This window comes from Crocodylus siamensis, chromosome 13 (assembly GCF_052110815.1).
Source record: "Crocodylus siamensis isolate JL-2025a chromosome 13, ASM5211081v1, whole genome shotgun sequence".
NCBI classification, from domain to species: domain Eukaryota; kingdom Metazoa; phylum Chordata; order Crocodylia; family Crocodylidae; genus Crocodylus; species Crocodylus siamensis.
In genome coordinates this window covers 31,566,969-31,590,074 of record NC_143407.1, presented here as the reverse complement: position 1 = coordinate 31,590,074, position 23,106 = coordinate 31,566,969, and the positions used below count along the sequence as shown (strand labels likewise).

At 41.1% G+C, this 23,106-nt stretch overlaps 1 protein-coding gene across 1 annotated transcript; it reads right to left on the bottom strand.

Moving 5' to 3' along the window:
- Positions 1–1,351: 1,351 nt before the first annotated feature.
- Positions 1,352–22,152, bottom strand: NOS2 (nitric oxide synthase 2). The gene is made up of 27 exons (XM_090025117.1): positions 22,093–22,152; positions 20,487–20,669; positions 19,550–19,622; positions 18,719–18,841; positions 18,481–18,629; positions 15,842–16,004; positions 15,279–15,370; positions 14,819–14,960; positions 14,046–14,185; positions 13,103–13,277; positions 12,170–12,271; positions 11,318–11,512; positions 10,848–10,930; positions 10,378–10,522; positions 9,617–9,721; positions 9,415–9,464; positions 9,126–9,300; positions 8,323–8,455; positions 7,860–7,938; positions 6,924–7,102; positions 5,931–6,094; positions 5,475–5,685; positions 5,071–5,158; positions 3,946–4,067; positions 3,160–3,308; positions 2,117–2,311; positions 1,352–1,629 (listed from the first exon to the last, which is right to left on the bottom strand). The coding sequence occupies exons 2-27, from the start codon at positions 20,594–20,596 to the stop codon at positions 1,522–1,524; spliced, it is 3,450 nt and encodes a 1,149-aa protein (XP_089881243.1). The 5' UTR covers positions 20,597–20,669; positions 22,093–22,152; the 3' UTR covers positions 1,352–1,521.
- Between the last annotated feature and the right edge of the window lie 954 nt (positions 22,153–23,106).

Here is a 23,106-nt window from a genome sequence, read left to right as displayed (position 1 = left end):
TGAAGGCAAGTTTGGCAAGGAAATAATGGTCTCACCCTACTTTCCCCCTGCCAAAATTGTGCCTGATAAGAGTCAATAAAATACACATATACTGGGGAGAGGTCTTTAAAAAGACTGGGTGGACAATGTGTTTCCCACCTGGTGAAGCATTCTGAAATGATTCTCAGGGGCAACCAGATGTTAGGAAACCAAATGGACCCAGTACTTGCCTGGCACGCTCTGTTCTGTGCGGTCATGCTTCAAGCTGTTTCAGCTGCCCTGTGCTTTCTGCCCTTCTAGTTCAATCTATCCTGCTGTGCTGTGTATGCAAAACACAGGAGTGCTGACTCTCTGGCATCCTGGGTATTTTCCATAAAGCTCCAGCTCCTGGAGACAAGCAGTACTAACATGAGACTTTCAGTTTTCACAGCGTAGATTTATAGCCCTACTGCTCGGGGGACAGCTTGCAAAGATCACCTGCATACAACCCTCAGGACTTTAAGACCAGGTGGTAAATAAAAATAAACCAACATTTACTCTCTCTAAAGAACAGCTTATAATTGTTAGGCCAATTTCATGATCTGGAGGCCTGACTCATGATTTTTTAATGTTTGGGGCTGGCAATATGGCAAATGCTGTAACAGTGGGAGGAGGGGAACGTATTGCACTTGGGCTGGTAGGTGTGACGACTGCTAGCAGGGGAAGGTTCATATGGCCTGTTTCAAGGGGTCCCTGCTGAAGCCCAGTTGGCCCACACACACACACATGCCCTTGCAGGCCCATGCCAACAGCACATAAGACATTTGCATCCAGTCAACCCAAACAGGCTTTTTCTCAGTACAAAGACACCATTTATTATAAATCATTCAAGTCAAGAGTACAAAATTCAAATGTGCAAAAGTGCTTATGCATAGTTTGGAACCCCACCGATGTGGGCTCTATAAACAGCAGTAGCAGATCCAAGTGTGGCAACCTCTCCATCTGCATGTAAGACATTCCCATGCTGGAATGGTTATATTATTATTTCATTTGCAATCTCTGCTAAAATCAACGCCGTCCAGACAAGAAGACAAAACAGGCAGCAACTTGCTCTTAGGGGGGCAACTGTATACCCAGTACAACAGTCTCATATAAATACACACAGGTATAGAAAAAAATCTATTTCACAAAACTGCTTGCACTTGCAATCATATATATATATATACACGAAAAAAAAATCTATATTTTCTTCAGTAGCAGAAGCAGCAGATTTTTTTCTGTATTTTCAACTAGCCAGAGCACACCCTATTCTAGACAGGGTTAAAAAAAAAAAATCTGCCTCTTGACTATCCAGAGTATAACAAAATATTAATTAAAAAGAAATCACAGAATAAATAGCAATAAGGATTTAATTAAATAAAATACATTTAGTTTTTTGTGTTGACCTAAAACTAAACCTGAAAGGGCCAAGGCCTACCCTCAGACACATGCGCATCATTGACATGCATCAGAGAGACTTGGCCCCTTGCTGTTTGAAAATAACAACGCATGTGCAAATTTTGATTAAAATGTTAACTGCTTGTCTGTTCTTTGGCTGGCGGGTTTTGAAGCTCGTTTGTGGTCACGTGGAAACACAGCCCCAAATATGTCTTCATGGTATCGCTTCTGGCTCTGCAAAATCAAGGAGAGGAAAAAATATAATCTCTGTTGTTCCACCTGAGCCTAAAAACATGGAAATTCACACATCCTGCAAAAGCCATTAGTTACCCAGCTTCATCAAGGCAAATCTGGCCCCTGCCATGAGTGCACAGAATTAAGGTGGAGAGAGTGGGGCTGGCTAGTGGAAATATAGAGGTGGGGTAATATTCAATATATGCATCTTGGGCATTCATGGCATGTTCATTATGTATTGGAGTAACATGAATTATGCACATGCAGTACATACACTGAAAGAACAGCACATATAAGGTGTGCAGCTCATTTAGAAGGGGTCGAGTAATCTGCGCTCATATGCTGTTTAGATTTTTTTTTACATGATTGTTGCCTACCCTACAGCAGTTGCTTAATCAGGGTTCTGGCTTATGCTGTGCAGGACCCTTTAGCTTGAGGACTGACTATAGCAAGTAGGTGAAATCATGCCCCTGGCTCACAGCCATACCTTGAGCTGGGAGATGTACTCCTCAGCCTGATCCTCGGTCAGCTGCAGTCTCTTAGCAAACATCTCCTTCAAGGTCTGGGCAACGTCCCTGGCCATGCGCACATCTCCACAGACATACAGATGCCCTTTGTCTTCATGCATGACTTGGTGCACTTCTGTCTCCAGCTTGCTCTGAAGAATGTCTTGAACATAGACCTTAAAAAACAAGTCAAGCAAAATTCCTTTAATATTACCTGAGGTAGGAGTTTCTCAAGATGTGGCATAGACCTAAGGTCTGCATGTGAAAGTTTTGACATCCTTTCCAGTCAAGCTATGCTGTGTACAAGAGCAGAGGGGAAAATGGCCTTAAACCACCTTTACATTCTTCTGGTCTTGAGGCTGGGCCAGAGTCTTGCAGAAATGGTAGCCCAAAAGCTGCTCTCATTTAGTCCCCATTGTCAGCAGCTCCAAAGGAACATTTAGACACCTGGGCTGCCTATACACGTGCTCAGAGTTGGGTGGGGAGTGTTAATTAGAGCTCTGGAGAGCCACTGTAAAGAAAAGGCTCATAGTCATGCGTATTATGCCCACTTTGTTTCAAGATAGCCATGGGGGCACTTTAACTAAAGCTCATTTGTGATTGTGAGGCAATGCTGGAGCGTTCTAGTTAGAACACTAATGAGCATGTCTATAGGCAGCCATTGGTATAGGGATACTTCAGCTCCACCTTCATGCCCTCTTATACCAGCAGCTGAAAAGGCTGGCTTAGGTGCCAGTGACTACTGCTACCTCAGCAATCTCTCCATCTTTGAGCTTCACAGGCAGGTTGCTATTGGAAGTTTTAAATATGGACCTAGCTATTATAGTCTCTCAGGGTAATCGCTAGGGGTTAGATGTGTATAGCTATACTCCTGTCCCCTGCAAAAGATGAAGGCCTTTCATCAGTCAAGGACAATGCACTGCAGTGAAGCACTCAGCAGTTCTGAAGGAGAGCTTTAAACAATGCCCAATTCTTATCTCGGAAATATATTCTCCCTTCTAAAAGGCAGAGAAACCAGTCTTACTTTTGCTTGGCCAGGCTGCCTGGAGTAAGCAGTGTAGACCTCTTTGAGTACTCCCTTTCTCTTCATCTCCTGAGTTTCTTCTCTGTAGACGTGATCCGTATCTGATCGCCGGCAGCCAAACAGTAATGTCATGCCGCTGCCTTTGATTCCTGAAACCAACAATGAAAAGTTGTTTCGTCTTTTAAACTTTGCCCAATTATTTGCAATTACAATCCCAACAGACGGCCCTGTTGTCTCAGCAACTATTCATGCAATGTAAGGGCAGGAGGCTATTTTTTAATTAGCCTGTTCCACTGTGTGGAATGCGTGTGTGTGATGGCTTCTGATGTGGGTGCAGTCAGGGTGTCTACAAAACATCACAGGCAGAAGCTCCGTGTAACACCAAAGGGGCAGCAATAATCCACTAATCTGGCAGAAGCAGGTCTTTGAAAAAGCCTTTGCAGAAGCAGGTGAGAGGAATCCAGTGTTTTTTATCTCTGTGCTCGGAGACCCTGTGCAAGAGGTAAGGAGCAAACAGAGTCTAAACTTTTGGAAGCAGATGAACAGCTCCCTCCTAGTGCCCCTGGTGGTTCCAGATCCCCCAACAGAGAGTAACAGGAAGATGTCTTTCAGCTACAGTCCCTGTTGAAACTCCTCGAGTGGCAAATCTCTGCACTGCTCCCTGTCAGTACCAGTGCTTCTGGGTATAACCTGCCCCTCCTCTTAGGCTTGAGAGCATCAGTTACAAGAGCAACACAGAACTGCATGTTTACACATGCAATGCCTCTGTGGGACATCCCTCTGTACCTTTCTTTTCCAAGTCATGGAGACGCTGCTGCCAGAAGCTTCTGAATGGAGCGATTCCTGTCCCTGGGCCGATCAGAATGCATGGCGTGGATGGGTCCTTCGGGAGCTGGAATCCGGCAGCACTAATATCAATTAAATGTGAGAACAGATTTGTTAGGAAGAGCATAAGATGGCATAAACCAATTCCTATGAAGCTGCCTAGCAATTACCTCTCCCTGTTAGCCTTAACCTCTCCTTTGTGGCACTACTACTGTTAATTGGGTTGCATGGAGTGGAGAATCAGGCTCTCCATTTTTCAAGGTCTGGTGTAAACATCAGCCCTGCCAGCTCACTCTGTTGCCGTCATTCCTGCTTTGCAGAAGCACCAGCAAATACTTGCTCTAAGTCACCAGGCACCATAGCTCCAGCTGCGTATCTATCTACTAGATAATGCTGCCTTGCAAAAAGTATGGCTAATACTCTTATTAAAGCTTGGGCACAGCTGCTGACAGACTTCTGGCAGTGCTGCAGCAAGTCCCAAGGTAATTCCCCTTGACACTATTTAAGAAGCTTTTGATTCTTTACATGAGTGGTTCATATTTGCAAGAGCTCACAGAAGTTTTCTGAGTGCCTGTTGCAGATATGTATTTATATAGATTCGTGCCAGAAGTTTTCCCAAATCTGCCTTGAAATCTCAGCCAGGAACAGAAATGATACTCTGTTGTTACTGAATTTCAAGTATCAACTACTCAAGGCAACACTTGCAGGAAACAAGTTTTGTTCCCACAAAATATTTGTTGCACATTTTTTATTGTGAAAAAAATCTGTAAAACCTCACTGACAATTTGCAAACAGAAAAAAGGATAGTTTAGTGGCAGGGTTCTTTACTGCAGATTGTTCAGTCAGATGAATTATTGGCCATTAGAGATAAGTCAATGAAAGGTCGACTATTTTACCAATAAACATGTCTTGCCTGAGGATGCTTCAATATTTCAACACCCAACTTCAGGCATGCTAAAGGAATCTGATTTTTACACCACAGGTCCTTATACTGTTTGTGAAGTATTAGTTGCTTGAAAAGCTTGCCTATATAATATATACTCTGATAACAGCAAAGAGACTGAAGAAATTGAAGTAACACCTCACCTGCGTACAAAGCATGGGACTGTTTCACTGAGATTTATTGTATTCAGCCATGTACTGCAAACTCCATGATGTAAGGGACCTTGACCATCTGCAGGAAGAAAGGAAAATGCATCTATGAATAAAGCTAATTACTCTTAAAAAAAAGCTGATATCTAAAAAAACCTGATAATTTGGTATCTAATCCTGATTTAAAAACCCAACATAGACTGTTAATTGTCACAACAGATTTCTATCCTGAATTAATTATTTATACAGAGTGATAGCACAAGATAAACTCCCAACTAAAATGGCCAGCTTTCTATCATATGGCCAATACATTTTACTGAACCATAGTGCCCTGGACACAGCACTGAATCAGAGAATAAATGTAAGTGAATCAGAGAATATATGTGAGTGACAATTACCCTTTGTCCTGTAGTTGACCACCGCAACTGTCAGATGAATCTCTCTGGGTGACATGTCTTGTGAGGAGCTGATGGAGTAGTATCTGGGCTTCAGCAAAGGCAACTGAGTCAGCAAGAAAGGTGTTGAGACCTTAATGGAAGGGAATTCCTTCAGGACCTCCAGGATGGTGGGACTGTTGAAAAACTTCCAGTCGTTGTACTTCTCTAAGCTCTGCAATTTCCAAGGGCAAACAGAAATGTTAACAGGCAGCTCAAAACCTCATGGAAATTGGGAACAGGGCATTTCAAAGGTCACGTGTAAACTAAGTTTCTTGCTTTAAGTTTAACAACATATAGGTAAAATTGAGATAAAAGGAGACTCCAAAGCTTCCATCACAGCAGTGTGGGGAAGCTGCCGAGGTACAGAGTCTTCAAAGCAGAGAATCCTTCTATGGTAAGTCTAGTTTTAATACTCACATGACATAAGACTTCCAGTCTCTGTCTGTCTCCTTCCTCTGTTGCCAGCTGGGAGAGCTTTTTTAGCAGCTGCTGTGAGGGTGGGGTGGTGATATCCAGGAAGTATGTCAAGGCTTCTGAGAGTGTGCAGGGTGGAATTTTCTTGTCACTTGTCCAGTAGCCACCTGGAAATTTGGAAAATATAAGAAACATTTGAGAATGTTTCCCAGGAAGTATGACAGCTGTTATGTTTTGAAGCGTTCAGTTTTGTTTAAAGTAGGCTGACCCTTCTTAACCAGCCTACCTGCCTGCAGAGCTAGACACAGGACCCCAGTGAGAGGAGTAGCTGCTAAGAAAATAAATCTAGCAAAGCATAATCTTGTACTTGATCAACAGCAAAACCCTTAAGTCTCCCTCCAGGCAAAAAGGAATTTGCTTGTTTGTTTTTCTCTTGTAAAGGAGCTTTGCTGAATTTCACCAGTGAAGGATCTGGCCCTGTTTTTATATGCACTGAACCACAGGCAATGAGAAAACATCCCCTTTAAACGAAGAGAACTGTTCAAACAACCACTTATCTGTGCAACCAAGCTATGATTTATCAGGTTTCTCCTCCTAAGCAGAGGAAATAGCCTAGTTTAAAAGACTGGTTAAATGTTCCAAACTGCAACGAATCCCCTCTATCATAACCTAGAGACAGTCAGTAGCCAGGTTCTGATCTTAGAGAAATGTCAATCCAAAAATATCCCATTGATTACTGAGGATTTTCATCAGTTTGAGCTAGATCAGGCTCTAGTACTAGTAAAGCAAGCAAAACAAAGAGTCTATATAGTAAAACCCTTGGGAGCTCCCATTTCTTACCTAAAGACTGGTGGATACGAAGGCAATAGACAAGCCAGTGACTATGTATCTTGACATAATACATGTCAATAATCAATTTTAAATTAAAAAATTATTAAACTGGATCATGGAAAAGTTCATAAAACATTTGCTGCCCCTCCAACAAATCTAACTTACCATCATTGTAGGTTTCCAGTCGGACGGTCTGATCAGCTGGGGGTGCATCTTTAAGAAGCTCAGTGATGCCCTGAACTAATTCTGGCTGGTTGCCTGGGAAAATCCCAATGTGGTCTCCGGGCAGGTACTGCATTTCCTGATTAGTCTCACAGGAAAGCTTAACAAGGATGGTGACACGACTATATATTAAAAGAAGAAACCAGACAAATTTTGGTTACGTCAACAGGATTTCCCTTTGACAGTGCAGAAAGGTATAAATGTAAAAAGATCTTTGGCAAGGGTTTGCTTGCGTTGGCCCTACTTTCAGATTAATTTAATAATTCCTGGACCTTTTGTCAAACCACATTCTGGGTAGGTACAGTATTTTACTCAGAATAAATAAGATGCTGAAAATGTGCTGATCAGCATATAGTAACCTGAATCACTGTGTCATTGGCCATTGGAAATATAATTTTATTGGAAGTTGAAAAGTTTGCATTAATAACCAGCCCGGGAAACTTCCTCTCAAGATATTATTTTTAGAACACAGAGCACGAAGGCACTAGAAAGTCTTTTATAGAGCCTGTCCCATAAAGTGGATGTTGTTCCTTAAAAATGGTTGTAATTTAGCACCTATCTGCATGAGTTTGTGTAATGTTATAGCTTAACTTGAGTTGTAGCATCATTATGAACTAAAATAATTCTTTGAAATATGTTTTCCCTTTCCTTTGTCTGAATGGAGGCAATTTTCTGAAGAAGCGAAAATGTCCATAGGATTTTGGGCAAAGCAATCATACTGGATTTTACATTTAGCATCAAACTGATTTGTGCTATATTAATTCCCATTAGTAACGGTCTGAAATTCAAATTCAAAAGATGTTTCTATCTGGCCATTTCAGTTTTCTTAAATTATAGTAAAAAAATTATTAAAATATCTACAAGAATTAAGTGTCATACCTGGATTTTGAACTTTGCAGATTCTGCCTAAATGTGAGCTTCATTGGAATCACATTCTTTGCATGTATGTCAGCAAGTCCTGTGGAAAAAAGGGGATGTGGTTAATCAAATACTGAATTACTTCAGATTTCTTCAAGGCAGTGTGGAAAGGAACTGTGCTATTCTTCTCCCCATCCTTTTTCGGTTTCCTATGAAAGTAATAAACAAGTCACGCTGCTTTCAAGCTTCTGCTCTGCTTGAAAATAGCATGTGGGGTGTTTTTTAATGCTGTCCTATTGAGATGTGAGACTATGAATTATCCCACCTAAACGGATTTCTGTTTCTTCAACCACTTTAACCATCTTAGCAGAACATTAGGTTCATCCCCCAATATTGTAGCAAGGCTAATTTTGTTTTAACTGTCTATGCAAGACAAGCATATTAGATGCTAAACAGGCATGCCAAAAAAGGAGAGAAGCAATACCTTTACTCAAGTGCAAAGCCTGGGAGTCGTACACCACTCTGTAGTTCTTAGGATTCCAGGAATCATCACAGGTATACATCTTGGGTACCTGAATGCTGTTTTTTCCACGGACTTCAAAGATCTCACAGGCAGTCTAGAAAAAATTGAAGATTACTCATGGTAAACGTTTCAGTTCTTGTCATTTTTGAGTGTTCATTGATAACACTGCTTTGCATTTAATTACTACTACTACTGCTAATGACATCATGTAGAACAGATAAAACAGATTTTGATCTCACTCATTCCTAATAACTATTGGGAATATCTTGTTGATTTCTGTAGCTGTACCGACTCCAACAAGGTTATTTCCAAAGCAGAAGAAATGAGATCCTGGATCTAGTTAGAAACATTTTTAGGATGAATTCTATCACCCTTGCTTACTTTGTGTACCTTACTACACAAGAAGCTCAAAGTCAATGGACTCGGCACCAGTGCAGCAAAACTGAACTGAATCTTGCCTCAGTTTTGGGAGACCCTTATTCCAAACCAAGATCCAGATGATAACTTTGCAAATGGCTCTTTCCTTTAAAATGGACTGAAGCAAAACCCTGGATCTTCAGTGACCCCCTCCCCTCCCATACCTGAAGGTATCGAAAATCCAGATCTTAAGTGCACAGATGGATTGTATTATTAATGATACCAAATGATATTTTTGTTTTAAATGGTTTTTTTTTTCAACTTTCTTTTTTGCAGGCTGTTTCACCAATGAAAACCTAAGAAAAAATTAATGTAGCACTTCCATGGATTGCTGCAGCAATAGTTACCTTGAATGCATTCACTGCCCAGGCACGAAAGGCTTCTTCCTGCCCATTGAGTTCATCCCCTTCACCCGTTGTAGTGATCTGAGAGGCACCTAGCTGTGCGAGTTTTTGGTCAATGGCATGAGCGAAGGCACAGAACTCTGGATACATGGTTGATCCCAGGCCAAACACAGCATATCTATGCAGAGAGATGTAGATGAGTCTCAGGAAAGCAATGTTCACAGTTCTCATTGAACTGCATGTTAAATTAAAGTAGAGACAATCAAAGGCACATTAAATAACAAAGTATTACCTGATTTTTTTGTTCAGCTTTTTCATAGTGAACAGGGTTTCCTTCAATTTCTGTAAAAAAAATGAATAAAATGTTTCATGTTGCATAAATATCTATAGGTGATATAAAATTAAAGTCTGTTCTAAGTCCATTGGAGTCAACGTAAAGATTCCTGTTGGATCTTGGATCAAGACCTCCTACAGTCTTCACCTTGAAGTCTTACCTTTCCATTGCCAGGTGAATCTCCATTTCCAAAGGTGCTGGTTACCACCAGAAGGAGATTTTCTTTCTCCAGGTCACTGATCTTATAGTCATCCATACAAAGAATCTGGAAGAGAATGAATTCATAGGACATAAATATGGGCTGGCTGTAATAGCTAAGAAGCTTTCAGGTCACTGTTGATTAAAACTGGGAGACAGTGTGGGTTAGCTTATCCACTTTCCCCCATCAGCATTTGTCTGGTCTAGGTAGATGGTAAGTTCTCAAGGCAAGGACTCTTTCTATGTTTGACCATGTGAAGCACCTAGAAATATGAGGCCCCAGTCTCAGCTGGGGACTTTAATAAGCAAAACAACAAATCCTCACTATGGTCTTCAGACAGACCAGCAATGACTGATATTTTGTCTTTCCCAAACAAATGACCCATCATTTAAAGTTAAATGAGAAGCCTTGCCAAGTTAGAGTAGTTTGAAGGCACAAAACCATTTCACGGAGGCAGAAGCAGATGCAATAAAAGTGTTTCCTACGGAAACAATGGTCTGCAAATCAAAAAAATCTATGTTGCAAGGCATAAAAAAAATACACACTCTGGGTCAAATCTTTGGTCAACCAAAGCTTCCAGTGAATCTTTGCCAGATGCAACCTCTTGTGGATACCGACAGACCTGTAGTTTCCAACTCTTGCTCTCCTAGGTTTATTTCTCATTCTTTCTTTCCTACCTTCCCTCAGTAATATATTTATGGTCATGAGGTAGATTTTCTTACCCTGGTATTGAAGGCACAGTTGAATAAGTCACACAGATTGTTGGCCAGGGTTTCAGATTTCCCTGTCTCTGTCGCATATATCACAGTTGCTTTAGACCTGGCTGCCATTCTTTTCCGCATCAGTGAAGAGGCAAAGAATGCGGCCCTGAGAAAAAGCACATGAAGCTGATAAATTATCTGCTGATATAGGTGGAACCTGATTTTCTAAAATATAGGAAAAAGCTAATATGGGGGAAAGCTTTTTGACTTTTCTTGGAGAATTTTTTAGAGTAATAAGTTGGAGATTTCGGACATGATTGTCACTAGACTTGAAGATGTAAATGATTCACTGGCCCCTACTGCAATAATGAGATCATCAAAGATGTGGGCCTGGAACTCCTCCAACCCAGTTTTGGAATGGAAATGTCAGCTCCTCAGAGCGTAACTTCACATCTACAAAACACGGAATAGTCAGTATATTGGAAACTTACTTTGCAAAAACACTAAACTTTATCTCCTTCTTCTTTGGCCTGCGTGTTTCATCATGCCAGACGTGAGTTTTCCAAGCATCCTCCTTGAAAAAGAAAAGTATGAGATTTTGAAACACTATAACCATGTTGCACAGATAAAAAATGTTCCCTTGAAAAGGTCAAAATATTTTGTAATCCACACATGTGATCTACTTTGTAGGCCAGGTCCTGCCTCCATCATCTTCAGTAATGCAGGCTCAGCCTTGATAAGGGGTCCAATTGCATTTTATATCCATTTGGGGATGCAAAAGGAACTAATGTATGTATCTGCTAATGAATGAATGCATCACTTGGTGAATATGAGTTCACAAGTACCATGATTGGCAGTTAATGGGAAGCATATGGTTTAAACTCTGACAGTAAGTGATCTGTAGATAGGACCTCTAGTATTTTAAACTGTCTGCTAAGATCATTGCTTCAGTCACACTTACTTGGTAGTAATAGAATGGTGAAAGCACATAGTTCAGCATCTCCTGGTGAAATACTGGGGTAATGCTCCCTGATATTGGAGGCACAAGCCAAACCCAGTCTGCCGGACAACCTCCTCGAACACGGTACTCGTTCTGCATGTATTTCATGAAGGACTCAGCAGCAGAGTGGTGGTCCATGATGGTGACATTTTGCTTCTACAAGAATTACACAAAGAAAGGCATCAGCTGGTGAGACCCATAGTATGGACCTGCAAAAATACTGCATTGACTATCTAAAGTATTTATAAACACTGTGTTGCTACAGACCATAAGTGCTCCCTAAGTCTTATAAAAAAACTTTTGCTTTTCTCCCTGTACTGCTTATAAAAGGCTATACATTGGCTGAACACATAATGTGAAGGGATTTTATGCTTCAGTGGGTGGGTCTACACGTGACACTACATTGCCATAGCGATGCACTGCGGCGACGTAGCCCATTGCTGTGGTGATGTAGCATGGCAGGCACAAACCATGACACTGATGCTACGTCACCATAGCAATGAGCTACCTTGCTATAGCGTGCCACTAAAAATAATCATGTGCCGCCTAAGGCAAGTACTAAATGACAGTACAGTAACAACTGGACTATGGGGAGAACATGTAGACACACCCAGTACTCTATTATAGATGGATTTTGGCCTCCTGTGCTGCAGCTTGTTCTATAATCCTGTTTTTTGCCAGGTTTTTAGCCATCAGAGGATTCACAATTCTTCACTTGCATTTTATTGCTCTAGCACAGGGAGGCCATGTTCAAAGTGCCCCCAGTTCATTTGCCCACCCATCAGTTGGTCGTGGCTTGAAGAAATGACTTACTTGGAAGCTATAAAGCACAGCGATGTTGATCTCTATAACAGCTTGGTCTTTCCACAGTGAAGAAAGTTTGTTTGTGTCCAGACCCATCCTTCTTCCTACTTCCTACATTTGAAAGACAGAAAAAGGAAATTAATACACAGGAGTTCAGACTGATGATTCTGCCAAAAGGTTTTAGCATTTGGTTTTTTTCAAGCCAATACTCAGGGAAAAATTTTATGGGGTAGGGGGAAAACCACATGTAATGCCAGAATCAATGCACTGGCTTTTGTGCTGGAGGATTCAAGGCCAGCGGGATGTCTGAAGCAAAGCTTTCTGATTCAGAGCTCTGAAGGGTATTCAGATCTGGCATAGGAAAGGCTGGGTTAGATGGTCTTAAAGAGGCACTGTCAGGTCAGAAAGCAGATACTGCCGTACATTATAACTACTACTTTTTTGGAGGTGCCTAGAAGTCCCAGTCATGAACCAGGACCCCAGGAGAACAGAATTGGCAGCTGTGCAATGGTTAAAAAAGCAGTTGGTGTAGGCAATGTCCAAGAGATACAGGAAAGCTTGACTGGGCTCAATAGAAAAGCGGAGAAAGATTCACAGGAGAATCTTTACTCCCTTGGCTGCCGTTCCAACATCCGAACCAAGATTTTGGAAGAGATACTGTTAGGTCATTGTATAAATAATGACAAAATCTGGCACATTTTCATGATCTTGGCTGTAGATCAGGAGAGGTCCCATAAATAAGCAGTCAGGAGATGCTGTCAGGTTAGAAGTTGCTGGCTGAGGTGTGTGGGGAAGCACAGACAACACTCATTTGAACAGCGCATGCTGGCTTCTTGCTTTTGGAAATACTCATTTCTCACAGAGCACTCTCTTCCTGGCCCTCCACACCCACACCACATCCCTACCTTGCATAGAGACTCATGCCATCCCCTCAAAGATTACCTGAAGGATGTTGTACCGTTGCACATCACAGAAATCTCGCACGCCTATCTCGGTGCCCATGTACCAGCCGTTGAAAGGGCAGCCGGTGAATTCCAGGCCTCCCACTTCGAGCAACATGTTGGCCACAGCAGGCATTGCATACCACTTCAGATCCAGGTCTTTAAACCATTCATACCTTTTAAAGAAGCATTTGGACTGTAAGTAAGTAGCTTCCTTGGTGTTTTCTCCTGACTACAACTAGCAGCAATTAGGAAACAGGGACAATGCTATCTGTTGTAAGTGACAAAGCTATGGTGAACATACTGCAAAGGCTCAGAATGAATTTTCATTAACTATGCAAAACCTCAGAGTTCTTTGCTGAGGAAACTGGTAAATAGTATCAAACTTGCTGGCCCTGTAAAATGACTGCTGTCCACTGGATCATCAGGAAGCTTTGCACTTTCAGTCTCAAAGACCAGACCTCAATGACCTGAGCTTATGACTGGCAAGAGCAGCAAATTGTTGTTTTCAACGTGGTCAAGCCAGATGGGCTTCAGTTCAATGACGTATGCTATGATCATCGCTCTGCAGAAAGCACATGCTTAAGTTCTGTAGTGAACTGGGGGTGTGTTGATACTAAAACAGCATGCACTTTACACATGCATTACACACATACAAGAGACTGTGCTTTGAAAAAGCAACATGCTTTTGTACATGACAGAGGGAAAGACAAGAAAAAAAACTTTCCTGCAAAAAAGCTATTACTTCGCATTCATTTAAATACAATTTAGTTGCTGTACCACACATTTTATCTCTCGAGTTAATTTAACATAATTTCAGCCTGACAAAGAAATAATAAAAAGACTGCTGCAGGGCACAAACTAATAACCTGGCCCAAATAATAGCTGAGCAGGGAAGGCGAGGTGGAGACACAGATGCAATTATCTCAATTCAGTCTGCTTACTTTGGATGCTCCATTGGCACTTCAAGGATAATTTCTGGAGGCAGTTCAAATATTTCCGGGTCTTGGCCGTTTGCTTGGATAATCAGTGGAACTAAATCAAAGCGACCATACTTAGGCTTCCACCCAAGATCAATGCACAACTGTAAGGAAAAAAGGTAGGTTTTGTTTCGTTTCTCTGCGGGTTTGACCACAAAAGAATGTTAACCCTTTAAATCCTCTCTGGACAGCTCCCTAATGCTAAGGGGCTGCCTTTCCCTTAGGCAAAGCCATGTTGTTTTTCCGTAGGGCTCCACTGGGCTCCCTGATATAAAGGTAATACAACAGCGAAATAGCTACACAACCCTGTCAGTAGCCAGGGGCAGCAATGTGCTTCTCAGACAACGCTCCTTAACTCTGGAGTGGAGGAGAGAAATTTGTGATAGGACGACAAGAGCAAAAATGATTGCTCCTGACCCCTCCTCCTCCCCCTCACCTACCCCTCAGCTAACTGAGCTGCACTGATTGGGGCACTGAAGTCAAGCTCCACCTATTCCCATTCCTCCTTCTTACTTCAGGGAGGGGAAGGAGGAAGAAATGAGCACTAAAACCAGCGAGACTTAATGGGAGTTGGATCAAGTTAATGGAGGATTTTTGACCAGTCCATGGTTTTAGGGAGCCGCAAAAAGAGAACCAAAAAATCCCTGCATCATTTACATTGGCTAGGTGATAAGGTAAATGACAGATGAGCTAGGTGGGATGGATAGGTGTTCTGTAATTTCTGCCTGGGACCTTACCTGTGTCAGCTGCAGACAACCTGGGTCTCCGATGACGGACCCATCTGGCATTTGGTACCCAGCATATCGGATGAGCTGGCCATTCCATATGCGAAAATCATGTTTCCCATCAGTCCGTTGAGGGAAGACAGTGATGGCCGACCTGCCCAAAAATAACATTGACTCCCATTACAATGCAGCAGGTCAAATGCATTTCGATTATTTGGATTAAAACTGTCACTGCTCTGAGTTATTTCATGTTTTGTACACTAAGCCCAATAACCAAACAATAGCAAAATGCAATCATCTTATTACCCACTTTCTTTCATATTACAGACCTTAAAGAAGGAGGAGAAAAGATGTAACAGGACACAGATAGTGCCAGAAAAATTAAGAATGGAATACAGGGAAACAAAACTTTTAGAGAAAAACACCCCAGAAGAGAACACCTTAGATGTCTGGGTTTGCGAGATCAACATACCTTATATTTCCATTGTTTGTGGAGTATTCAATATGGCGACAGATATGTTCAAACATTTCCTTGGCTGTTTTACAGTCACGTGCATCAAACACCTATATGTTCCAAAAAGAAATACAGGAAAAGAACTGATTTAGCAAAAAAAAATTAAGTTTATTATTTTTCTAACACAGTTCAGTTTGGATCATAATCTAAGGTTTGGGCACAGTGGATTAAACTGGTGTCTGGCAAGCAGGATTTTGCCAGGAATGTTTCCTCTTAAATGCTGTTATATGGAACAGATAAATAGATCTCTGTGTTCCTGTAGTGTATTGGAGATATATCTGCTTCAGGTGCTCAGCTGGCCTACACAAAATGATGTGTGATGTCATGAATATTGTTCTCCCTGCAAAATGATTTGTTATAACTCCAAACTGAAAACCTAGGGAAGAGATCCATCTCTCCTGGTCTAAAACAAAGGTCAGATGATGCAAATTGATACAGTGCTGCTGAAATAGAGGTCACTGTTCTAATATATACCAGCCAGCATTCACCCCCTGAATAGCTGTAATCAGTCACCAAATCACCTGTAGATTGGACCACTGGATTCTTCCTATGCATCTTGGAGCATTTCTCCAGGCCTGTTTTGTTGCAAAGATAAGTTCATCTTTGGTCAGCTGATACGTTCCTGTTGTTTCTATCTCTTTATTAACCGCTTCCATTCGGGCCAGATGTTCTTCTACTTTTGGTCTGGAGAGGAAGAAATAATTGTGAGGAGAAACAATGAGTTTTGCATTAGGCAGAACTGATTTCATTTGCAGAAGTGGTTTGTTTCACAGTTACAATGCTCTGAGTCAAGTTGTGACTCAGCAAGTGTGGCTGCAGAGAGAGGATTTTAGGCCTGCAGATGGGCTGACCTCATTGTTCAACATCTGAAAGCGAAATTAATCTACAAAAACAATTGTGATATTATACAAGAGTTCCTGAGCTTCAGATTCATGAACCATCTTTGGACTATGAATTCTGGACTACTTAACCCAGTGATTCTCAACCAGGGTGCCATGACAGCCTTTGAAGGTTGCTGCTGGGATAGAGGAGATAAATGAGAGTGCGGGCTCCAGAGAGAAGATAAGTCTCATTTCTGCCCTTCCTGCCATTCCTTCTCCCCGCACTCACTGCAGCACAGGCTCTTCCCTGCCAGCTGCTCCTTCTGCTTTCCAGCCCCTCATTGAGACGGTAAGCACTGTAATAAATTCACTCGTTTTGGAAGTAGGGTGGTGCTTAATTCACAAAATTCTGGAGGGGTGCCTCAAGTCTAAAAATGCTGAGAACCACTGACTTAACCCAAACAGGAGCAAAATGCAGGGCCAATTGGAAGCTATAATGTTTAATCTTCATGTACTGCCTTCCCCCAAACAGTTGGCTTCCACTTCCAGGCATGTCATGCACTCATTACACCCTTAGACTGCCTCTTTTGTCCAGCTTTCCACATTAATTTCTCAATGCAGATTTAGATTATCCAGGTTTCTAGTTTAACTCTCATCAAAGTACTGGAAGGTCTGCAGTAGGGAAAACACTTCTACAATGGCAGAAGGGTAAAGGGAAGTGGTCTAATTATTAGACTCTAATAGTTGATTGCTTTCTCTCTCACTTCTGTTGTTTTACCAGAAATGTATTGCTCCTAAGCAAAGTCAGTAGGAACTCTACACCAAAGAGGAGAGACGAGCCTTCAAAAAATCATTACACTGATAGCAGAAAGAATGAAGACAAAATATTAGGAAATACTTATCATGGCACAGACAGAAGTTGTCCTGCTGGCTGATAAACAGAATGAAAATAGCCTGCACCAGGATGAAAGATCAAGGGCAGCACAAAAGACAGTGCACTCAAATAGCCAAGGAGTGAGGTCACCTCCAAGCAGACATACACAGATTTGGGGTATTTAATGCTGCAGAGAGTGAAAGGTGCCAGTATCTTAAGGTAGGATTTTTAGAAGGACTCAGCACCTAGAAATGTACCACCTTTATAAAGCCAGTAGTTGTACCAGTTGCTGATTCTGTCTGAAAATCTGTCATTAAGTGCTGTAACACAAGGAGCATGGCACTGAGTGGTTCTGAAACCCAGGGCCCCAAGCACTTGAAAGAATAGTCTTGAACTTTGAAAACACAGGCCTTGAACTGCTAGGGCTGGAGCCTCATCGGAGCATCTCTGAAGTGAGCAATTACCCTTTGTTTAGAGCAGTGCAAGTGAATGGACAGTCTGGCCCACTGGATCAAATTCACCCTTTTGCAATGGATGCAATTCCCATTGAAATTACACCTGCGCTGCTTTTGTGCATCTGTGTTGCTGGCACGGGAATGTAAATCATCAGTAGAAGTACTTTTCACTGCATTGTTAGCTTACAAACATCCAGACTCTGCACACATGCACATACACACTGCACTTTACTCACAGGAGTAGTTCCATTAGCTACTGGGACTGCTCCTGGGAGTAAAGTAGAGTTCAGGGCTTGCAGTACCCGGCTCAAACGCAAGAACAGAATCAAACCAATATTCAGTGACTCAATCAGGAAACACCCTCTATGAGGAAACTGATTTACAAGAATAAAGGAGGAACCTCCTGGAACGACCTCCTGGAAGTGTCTGCCTCTGACCATGATATAATCGCAATTTTAACTTGATTGGTGATATGAAATGTCATAATCTCTTGATGTCAGAGGGGAAAAGGCACTGATTTCATGTGCTAAAATTGCCTTATGGGTAACTTAAAAGGGAGGAAGGGAAGTTGCTATAAAATGATCAGCAAACTGGAGCCTCATATCATAAAAGTCAAGTTAAATTCAAGATTATCTGAGTCGGCATCAGAATTAATGGGGTAACCTTGTACTTTACCATGTAAGGCCCTTCAGCCCTCATTGACTTTAACACAACTTGCTTTGTATCTTGCAGGAGCAAACCATTACGCCCCATAAACCACTTAAGGCCATACTATACAAAATTTAACAAATTCCAATTCTGTATTCACCGAAGGGGTGGAACTGAGAAGCCAACAGGTGATAGTAGGCACTAACCCACCCACCACTAACAGTTCTTTTCTATTTCTTAAACTGTCTGGTATGCCATGGGGTGGTTTGCAGGTGACTGTAATGAAAAGAATAGGAGCAGACACTTAGATCTCAAAGACAGACCAGACAATAATAACGAGAATTAAGTGAAAATCGCCTTACTCTTTGAACGAGCCGTAGTACTGATTGACAAATTCTATCGCCTGAGGTAGAAGCTCTTCTGGTGGGACTGGCTTGTCTCTAGGGCCTCTCATAAAACCTTTTGGGGTCATCAGTGCCCCTTGGCAAGCCTTGGTCCTGCAGTTCATAACCTGAAAGGACAGGGAAATGTAAAATACAAATTGTACCAAATGCTTTTCTAAGCCAAGAAAAGTGACCCACTAAAGTTTCATCCTCTTACCTCCTTTGCCTGAAGGTGCAATGTATCTTGAAGGATGGTGCCATTTTCCATGTTTTTTATTTTTACGTATCTTGGGCATCTCGGCTTTTGGTTCACTGGCTTGATGCCATTTTGTGGAGGTTTCTGAGCAGGTGGAAAACAAAAATAAAAAGGGTCATTAGATTTTTTTACAAAACGTCAGGTATTTGCCTCAGTTTATCCCTTGGGGATTTTTGTTGGCCCATTTTGACTGCTCAGAAGCCCATGAGAATTTAAGTGAGAGACCATGGAGCCCCTTATTCACCTCAAAGAGTACTTACTCATCCAAGTATGAAACTGTTTATGTGATGCAATGGTCAGCTACTGCAAACCAGTTGGTCTTCAATAAGCCAAAGAGCTAGGCTTTTGGTACTTTTATTCTAGTGAAGCAGTAACTTGCTAGAATAAGAGCAGTAGCAAGGCATTCTATTTATTTCAAGGGTACTTCTCAAGGTGAGCGTGGTGGTCCAAATGAAGTGATGAACCAAATGAGTTTAGAGACGAGATAAATCTCTTGCTTGTTAAGAAAGGCTGTGATTTTCAAAGGAGCTCAAAGGAGTAAGGCAATGGTATGCCAAAAGAACAAGAGCTGGACACCTCTTCCTCTTAGGTCGTTAAAAAACCCTCAATAGAGATCACCTGCATTTAAAACGCATTTCATGCAAGGAGCTCAAATCATACCTTGCCCTAACGACTAGACAGCTATGTGTCACACAATTAGCACATTAGAAGCTTTGACCAGCAAGCACAACCCCTACAAATCCTTTGGATCAAGTACTGACGTTAGAAACAGAAGTGTCTCCTCTCACTGACCTCAGCTGCAGTTTTGACATACGGCATCTCATTCTGTTTCTTGCTCAGGTTATTGGCATCTTCTTTCATTAAACTTTAAAAGGAATAAAAATAATTTGATTTAATACAACCACCTTTATTTTTAAGCCATTGCAATGAACGTGAGATGTAAGGAGGGAAATGGTTAACATTACATTTGAAAATAATACCAACCCAGTAAGCCAGCACTTCTCAACCTGAGGGAACAGAAACAAGTAGCAGGGCTGTAGCTGCCTTTCCCATACTGTTAAAAGGGACAAGTGTCTCAGAGGGGCTGGGGATGTAAAAGGCTGAGACTCACTGGGATAAGCTAAGCAGAGGAAATATGTTGAGAAGCTACTACTATGGCCTGTTAATAAACTACTGGTACTTACAAAAATTAGACAAAGTCAGGAAAGAATTCTGTGAACTTTTCAAACAAATGCAGTCTCACAGTTCATTAAGTAAATGGCTTGCTTTCTTTTATGTTTATTGCCTTTGTTTCCTGCACGGGATCTGACTTCTGAACTCTTTTCTTCCTTTTAATTTGGATGCCAGGTTTGAGAAGATGAAACTTAACTGAAAAGATCTCAGACAGAAGTGCTGGAAGGGGGTGACAGCGATGAACTTTAGATCCTTTTTATCTTAGGGCCAGAATCTGTCTTGAGCTCTGACTGCTGAGCAGCCCGTCCCGCTGGAGTCAGTTTCATGAGTCTATGTCTGATGCTTATTACTTTCAGTAATAAAATGGAAGGGTTGGGTGTTGGGGTGGGAAGAAGACATCACATTTACATGAAACATAGGGACTAAAATGAATGACATCCTTTGACATAAGGGATATTTAAGAAGTGCATGGTATGGTCTTCTATACAAGCAGTAGTCCAAAACACTTTACAGAGTTAAATCAGGAAGGAACAGGCGGAATAGAAAGAAATCTTACCTGTGATCATTCATGGCTGCTTTTTCCACATTATTATTTACATCTTTCTCTTCAAAGGACTGGTTCTTACTGGCTTGAGTCTTGAACGCAAATTGCCAAGGGCACAGCATTTTGTGTATTTTAAGTTATGCTGCTACTTCCCAACCCTGATACTGTGACTTAGGTGATGAGGAGGAGGCTTCTCTAAGGAAGGAAAGAAAATTATGTATTTAGTGATAAAGGAGGTAACACCCTTTCTGGGCAGGATGAGGAAGCACAACGGACTTAGCAGACTTGTTAGAGTTAACATCCTCTGATTAAAAATGAGAAAGCACATACAAAGCATAGTTCATCAGTGTCACAAAAATAGATTCCTGTTTTCAGTTTAGCATATCTCGTTTTTAGGAACCTTAAGTGTAAAAAAAATATGCTCCTCTGTTTATTTAAATCTCTAATTTTGTAGGAGACTGATCTAAAATGTGAAAGCCTGGGTCATTCACACAGTAAAGATTCCCTTCACAGAGAAATTCTTCTCCAGGCAACTAAAGCCATTTTGCAGCACCTGAGAACTCGATGTTTACAGGTTTCAGCTTCGGTTCGGAAACTGCAGGCACGGAAGCAACTTGTGTGTTCTACGTTGTGTATGCGACAGAACAGCATATATCCTTAATCTAGGGAGCACTATCAGTCAGAAGTTAGTCCGATGCCCTATTAATTATCACAAATTGTCTTGTCATTCTTTGGACGCCAGATTTTCTGCTAACTTCTGGTCCCAAAGCAAAGTTTTCCTCCATGGGAAAAAAGAGATGCTTGATGGGTAACATTGAAACTAGTTTGTTATTTAAATCTTCTTTAGAAAACCAACCAAAGACTGACTTGTAGTCAAAAAGTCTGACGATAAGGAAAGGCAGGAAATTTGCTTTTCAATTTTTCTAACATATGTTGATTATTTGTATTGCTGTTGTGCCTAGAAGCGCCCATTGTAAGAACAACCTGTATCCAAAATGTATTCATTGAAATGAATGCTACTTCTAAAGAAACTGCTATTTAGTATAAAGATGTTAAAAGCCCTTAATAAAAGTAAAAGAGGAGAAAAGTGCTTATGTATAATAATAGTTACTATACTAGAAACATATCTAACACATTACAATACAATAGAAAAAAATGAACACACCCCTTCATTCATTAAAATCTTGTCTTATAAATAAATCTAAATGTAAAAGAATGATCTTTTCTAATGGTGTAATTGCTGTGAAGCACTCTCAGAATTGTATACAGCAACCCCAGATTTTCAAATATGAGACCTGTGGGCAGCAATTGGTACTGAAAAGCTCTGGAACTGTAATCATGGTGAAGCATGCCGAGTTGGTGAAGTGCATACTTTTTTCATCTTTATTTTCTATGTGTTGATGATCAAAATAAGAAACCCCTTGTTTCTCTACATCCTTGAAAGCAATTCAGGAACATTCATTATATTGTTTTTACTTGAAGGAACCATTAAAGACTATAGCAAAGAAGCTAAAGCTTTTGAGGCAGAGAGACAGTTTGGAAAAGCAAAAAATTAGGAAGTGCAATAAAACTGTTAACTGCTTGGTTGGCTGCTCAGTCAAACACAGAGTTGTCTTACCTTACTTTCGCAAGAAGTTTTTCCAAGTCTGTAGTCTTCTCTGCCAAAGTTTAGTGTCTTTACTCTCACTCAGTGGTACTGTGTCCCTGTTGAATCGTGAATGCCTTTTATACTCTGCCGGCATTAGGTATGCAAAACAGAGGGTTGATCGAACACAAGGGTAACGCAGGACAGGGAAATCCCTGAACCTGAAAAGGAGTGTGGCTGACGACTAAAACATTACTTAATCTTATGTGACTGCAGCACAGTTAGACAGCAGTTCCTGATGTTTCATCACAGAAAAACGTATACAGAGACTCTCTAGACGATCATGATTGCTCTGCCTGAGATTTCAGTACATGCTTTGGTAATCAGGAAATTATACCATATCAAAAGTGGCTGCAGTGTTATATTTAGCTTCTTTCTTAAGTCAAACGTTTTACAGGAAAAGCCTTTATAGACTTAGGGTTCCTGCAGAATCTTTAAACCAGGGATACAGTATTTTCTGTAAGATACTGTGGGATAAGCTTACAATGCTGGAGAAAGGAAATCATTCTCTATAGCTTTTAGCAATAATTTCTATAGGAACTTTTAAATTTTTATAGGAACTTGTTGGTTTAGGCCCTAATCCAGCGAAGCATTTGAGGTACATGTTTAAGTTTAAATATAGCATTAGTTCCAAGACAGTATGCTTAAAATGAAATGTGTATTTCGGGTTTTTGCTGAATTAGGGTCTTATCTCCTGTTGAATTTCAACAGAATTTTTCCATAGCAGTGTTTTCTAGATTTGTTTTCCTCTACCCATTGCCCTTTTTCTAGCTTAAACTGCCTCTAGTTTCTCAAGTGTTACTCGATTATTCTGAAAAGATTTATGAGTGTTATCCATGGTCCATTGAATGAAACAACAGGTTAAGAGACTTGACTATACTCAATTGTGATATGACACTGGCTTACTGGGAAACATGGGAAAAGTCATTTCCCTTCTCTCTGAGTCAGCCTCCCCATCTATAATACATAGCTAATGATGCTTCAGTA

Bases quoted from the DNA above. Each gene is read 5' to 3' on its own strand.
- NOS2 (XM_090025117.1), bottom strand. From the start codon at position 20,596: ATGCTGTGCCCTTGGCAATTTGCGTTCAAGACTCAAGCCAGTAAGAAC. The intron at 10,931-11,317 runs GTAAGTGTGACT...TTCTTTTTCAAG, and splicing joins CACCATTCTATTACTACCAA to GAGGATGCTTGGAAAACTCA. The intron at 3,309-3,945 runs GTACAGAGGGAT...TGTTGGTTTCAG, and splicing joins CCATGACTTGGAAAAGAAAG to GAATCAAAGGCAGCGGCATG.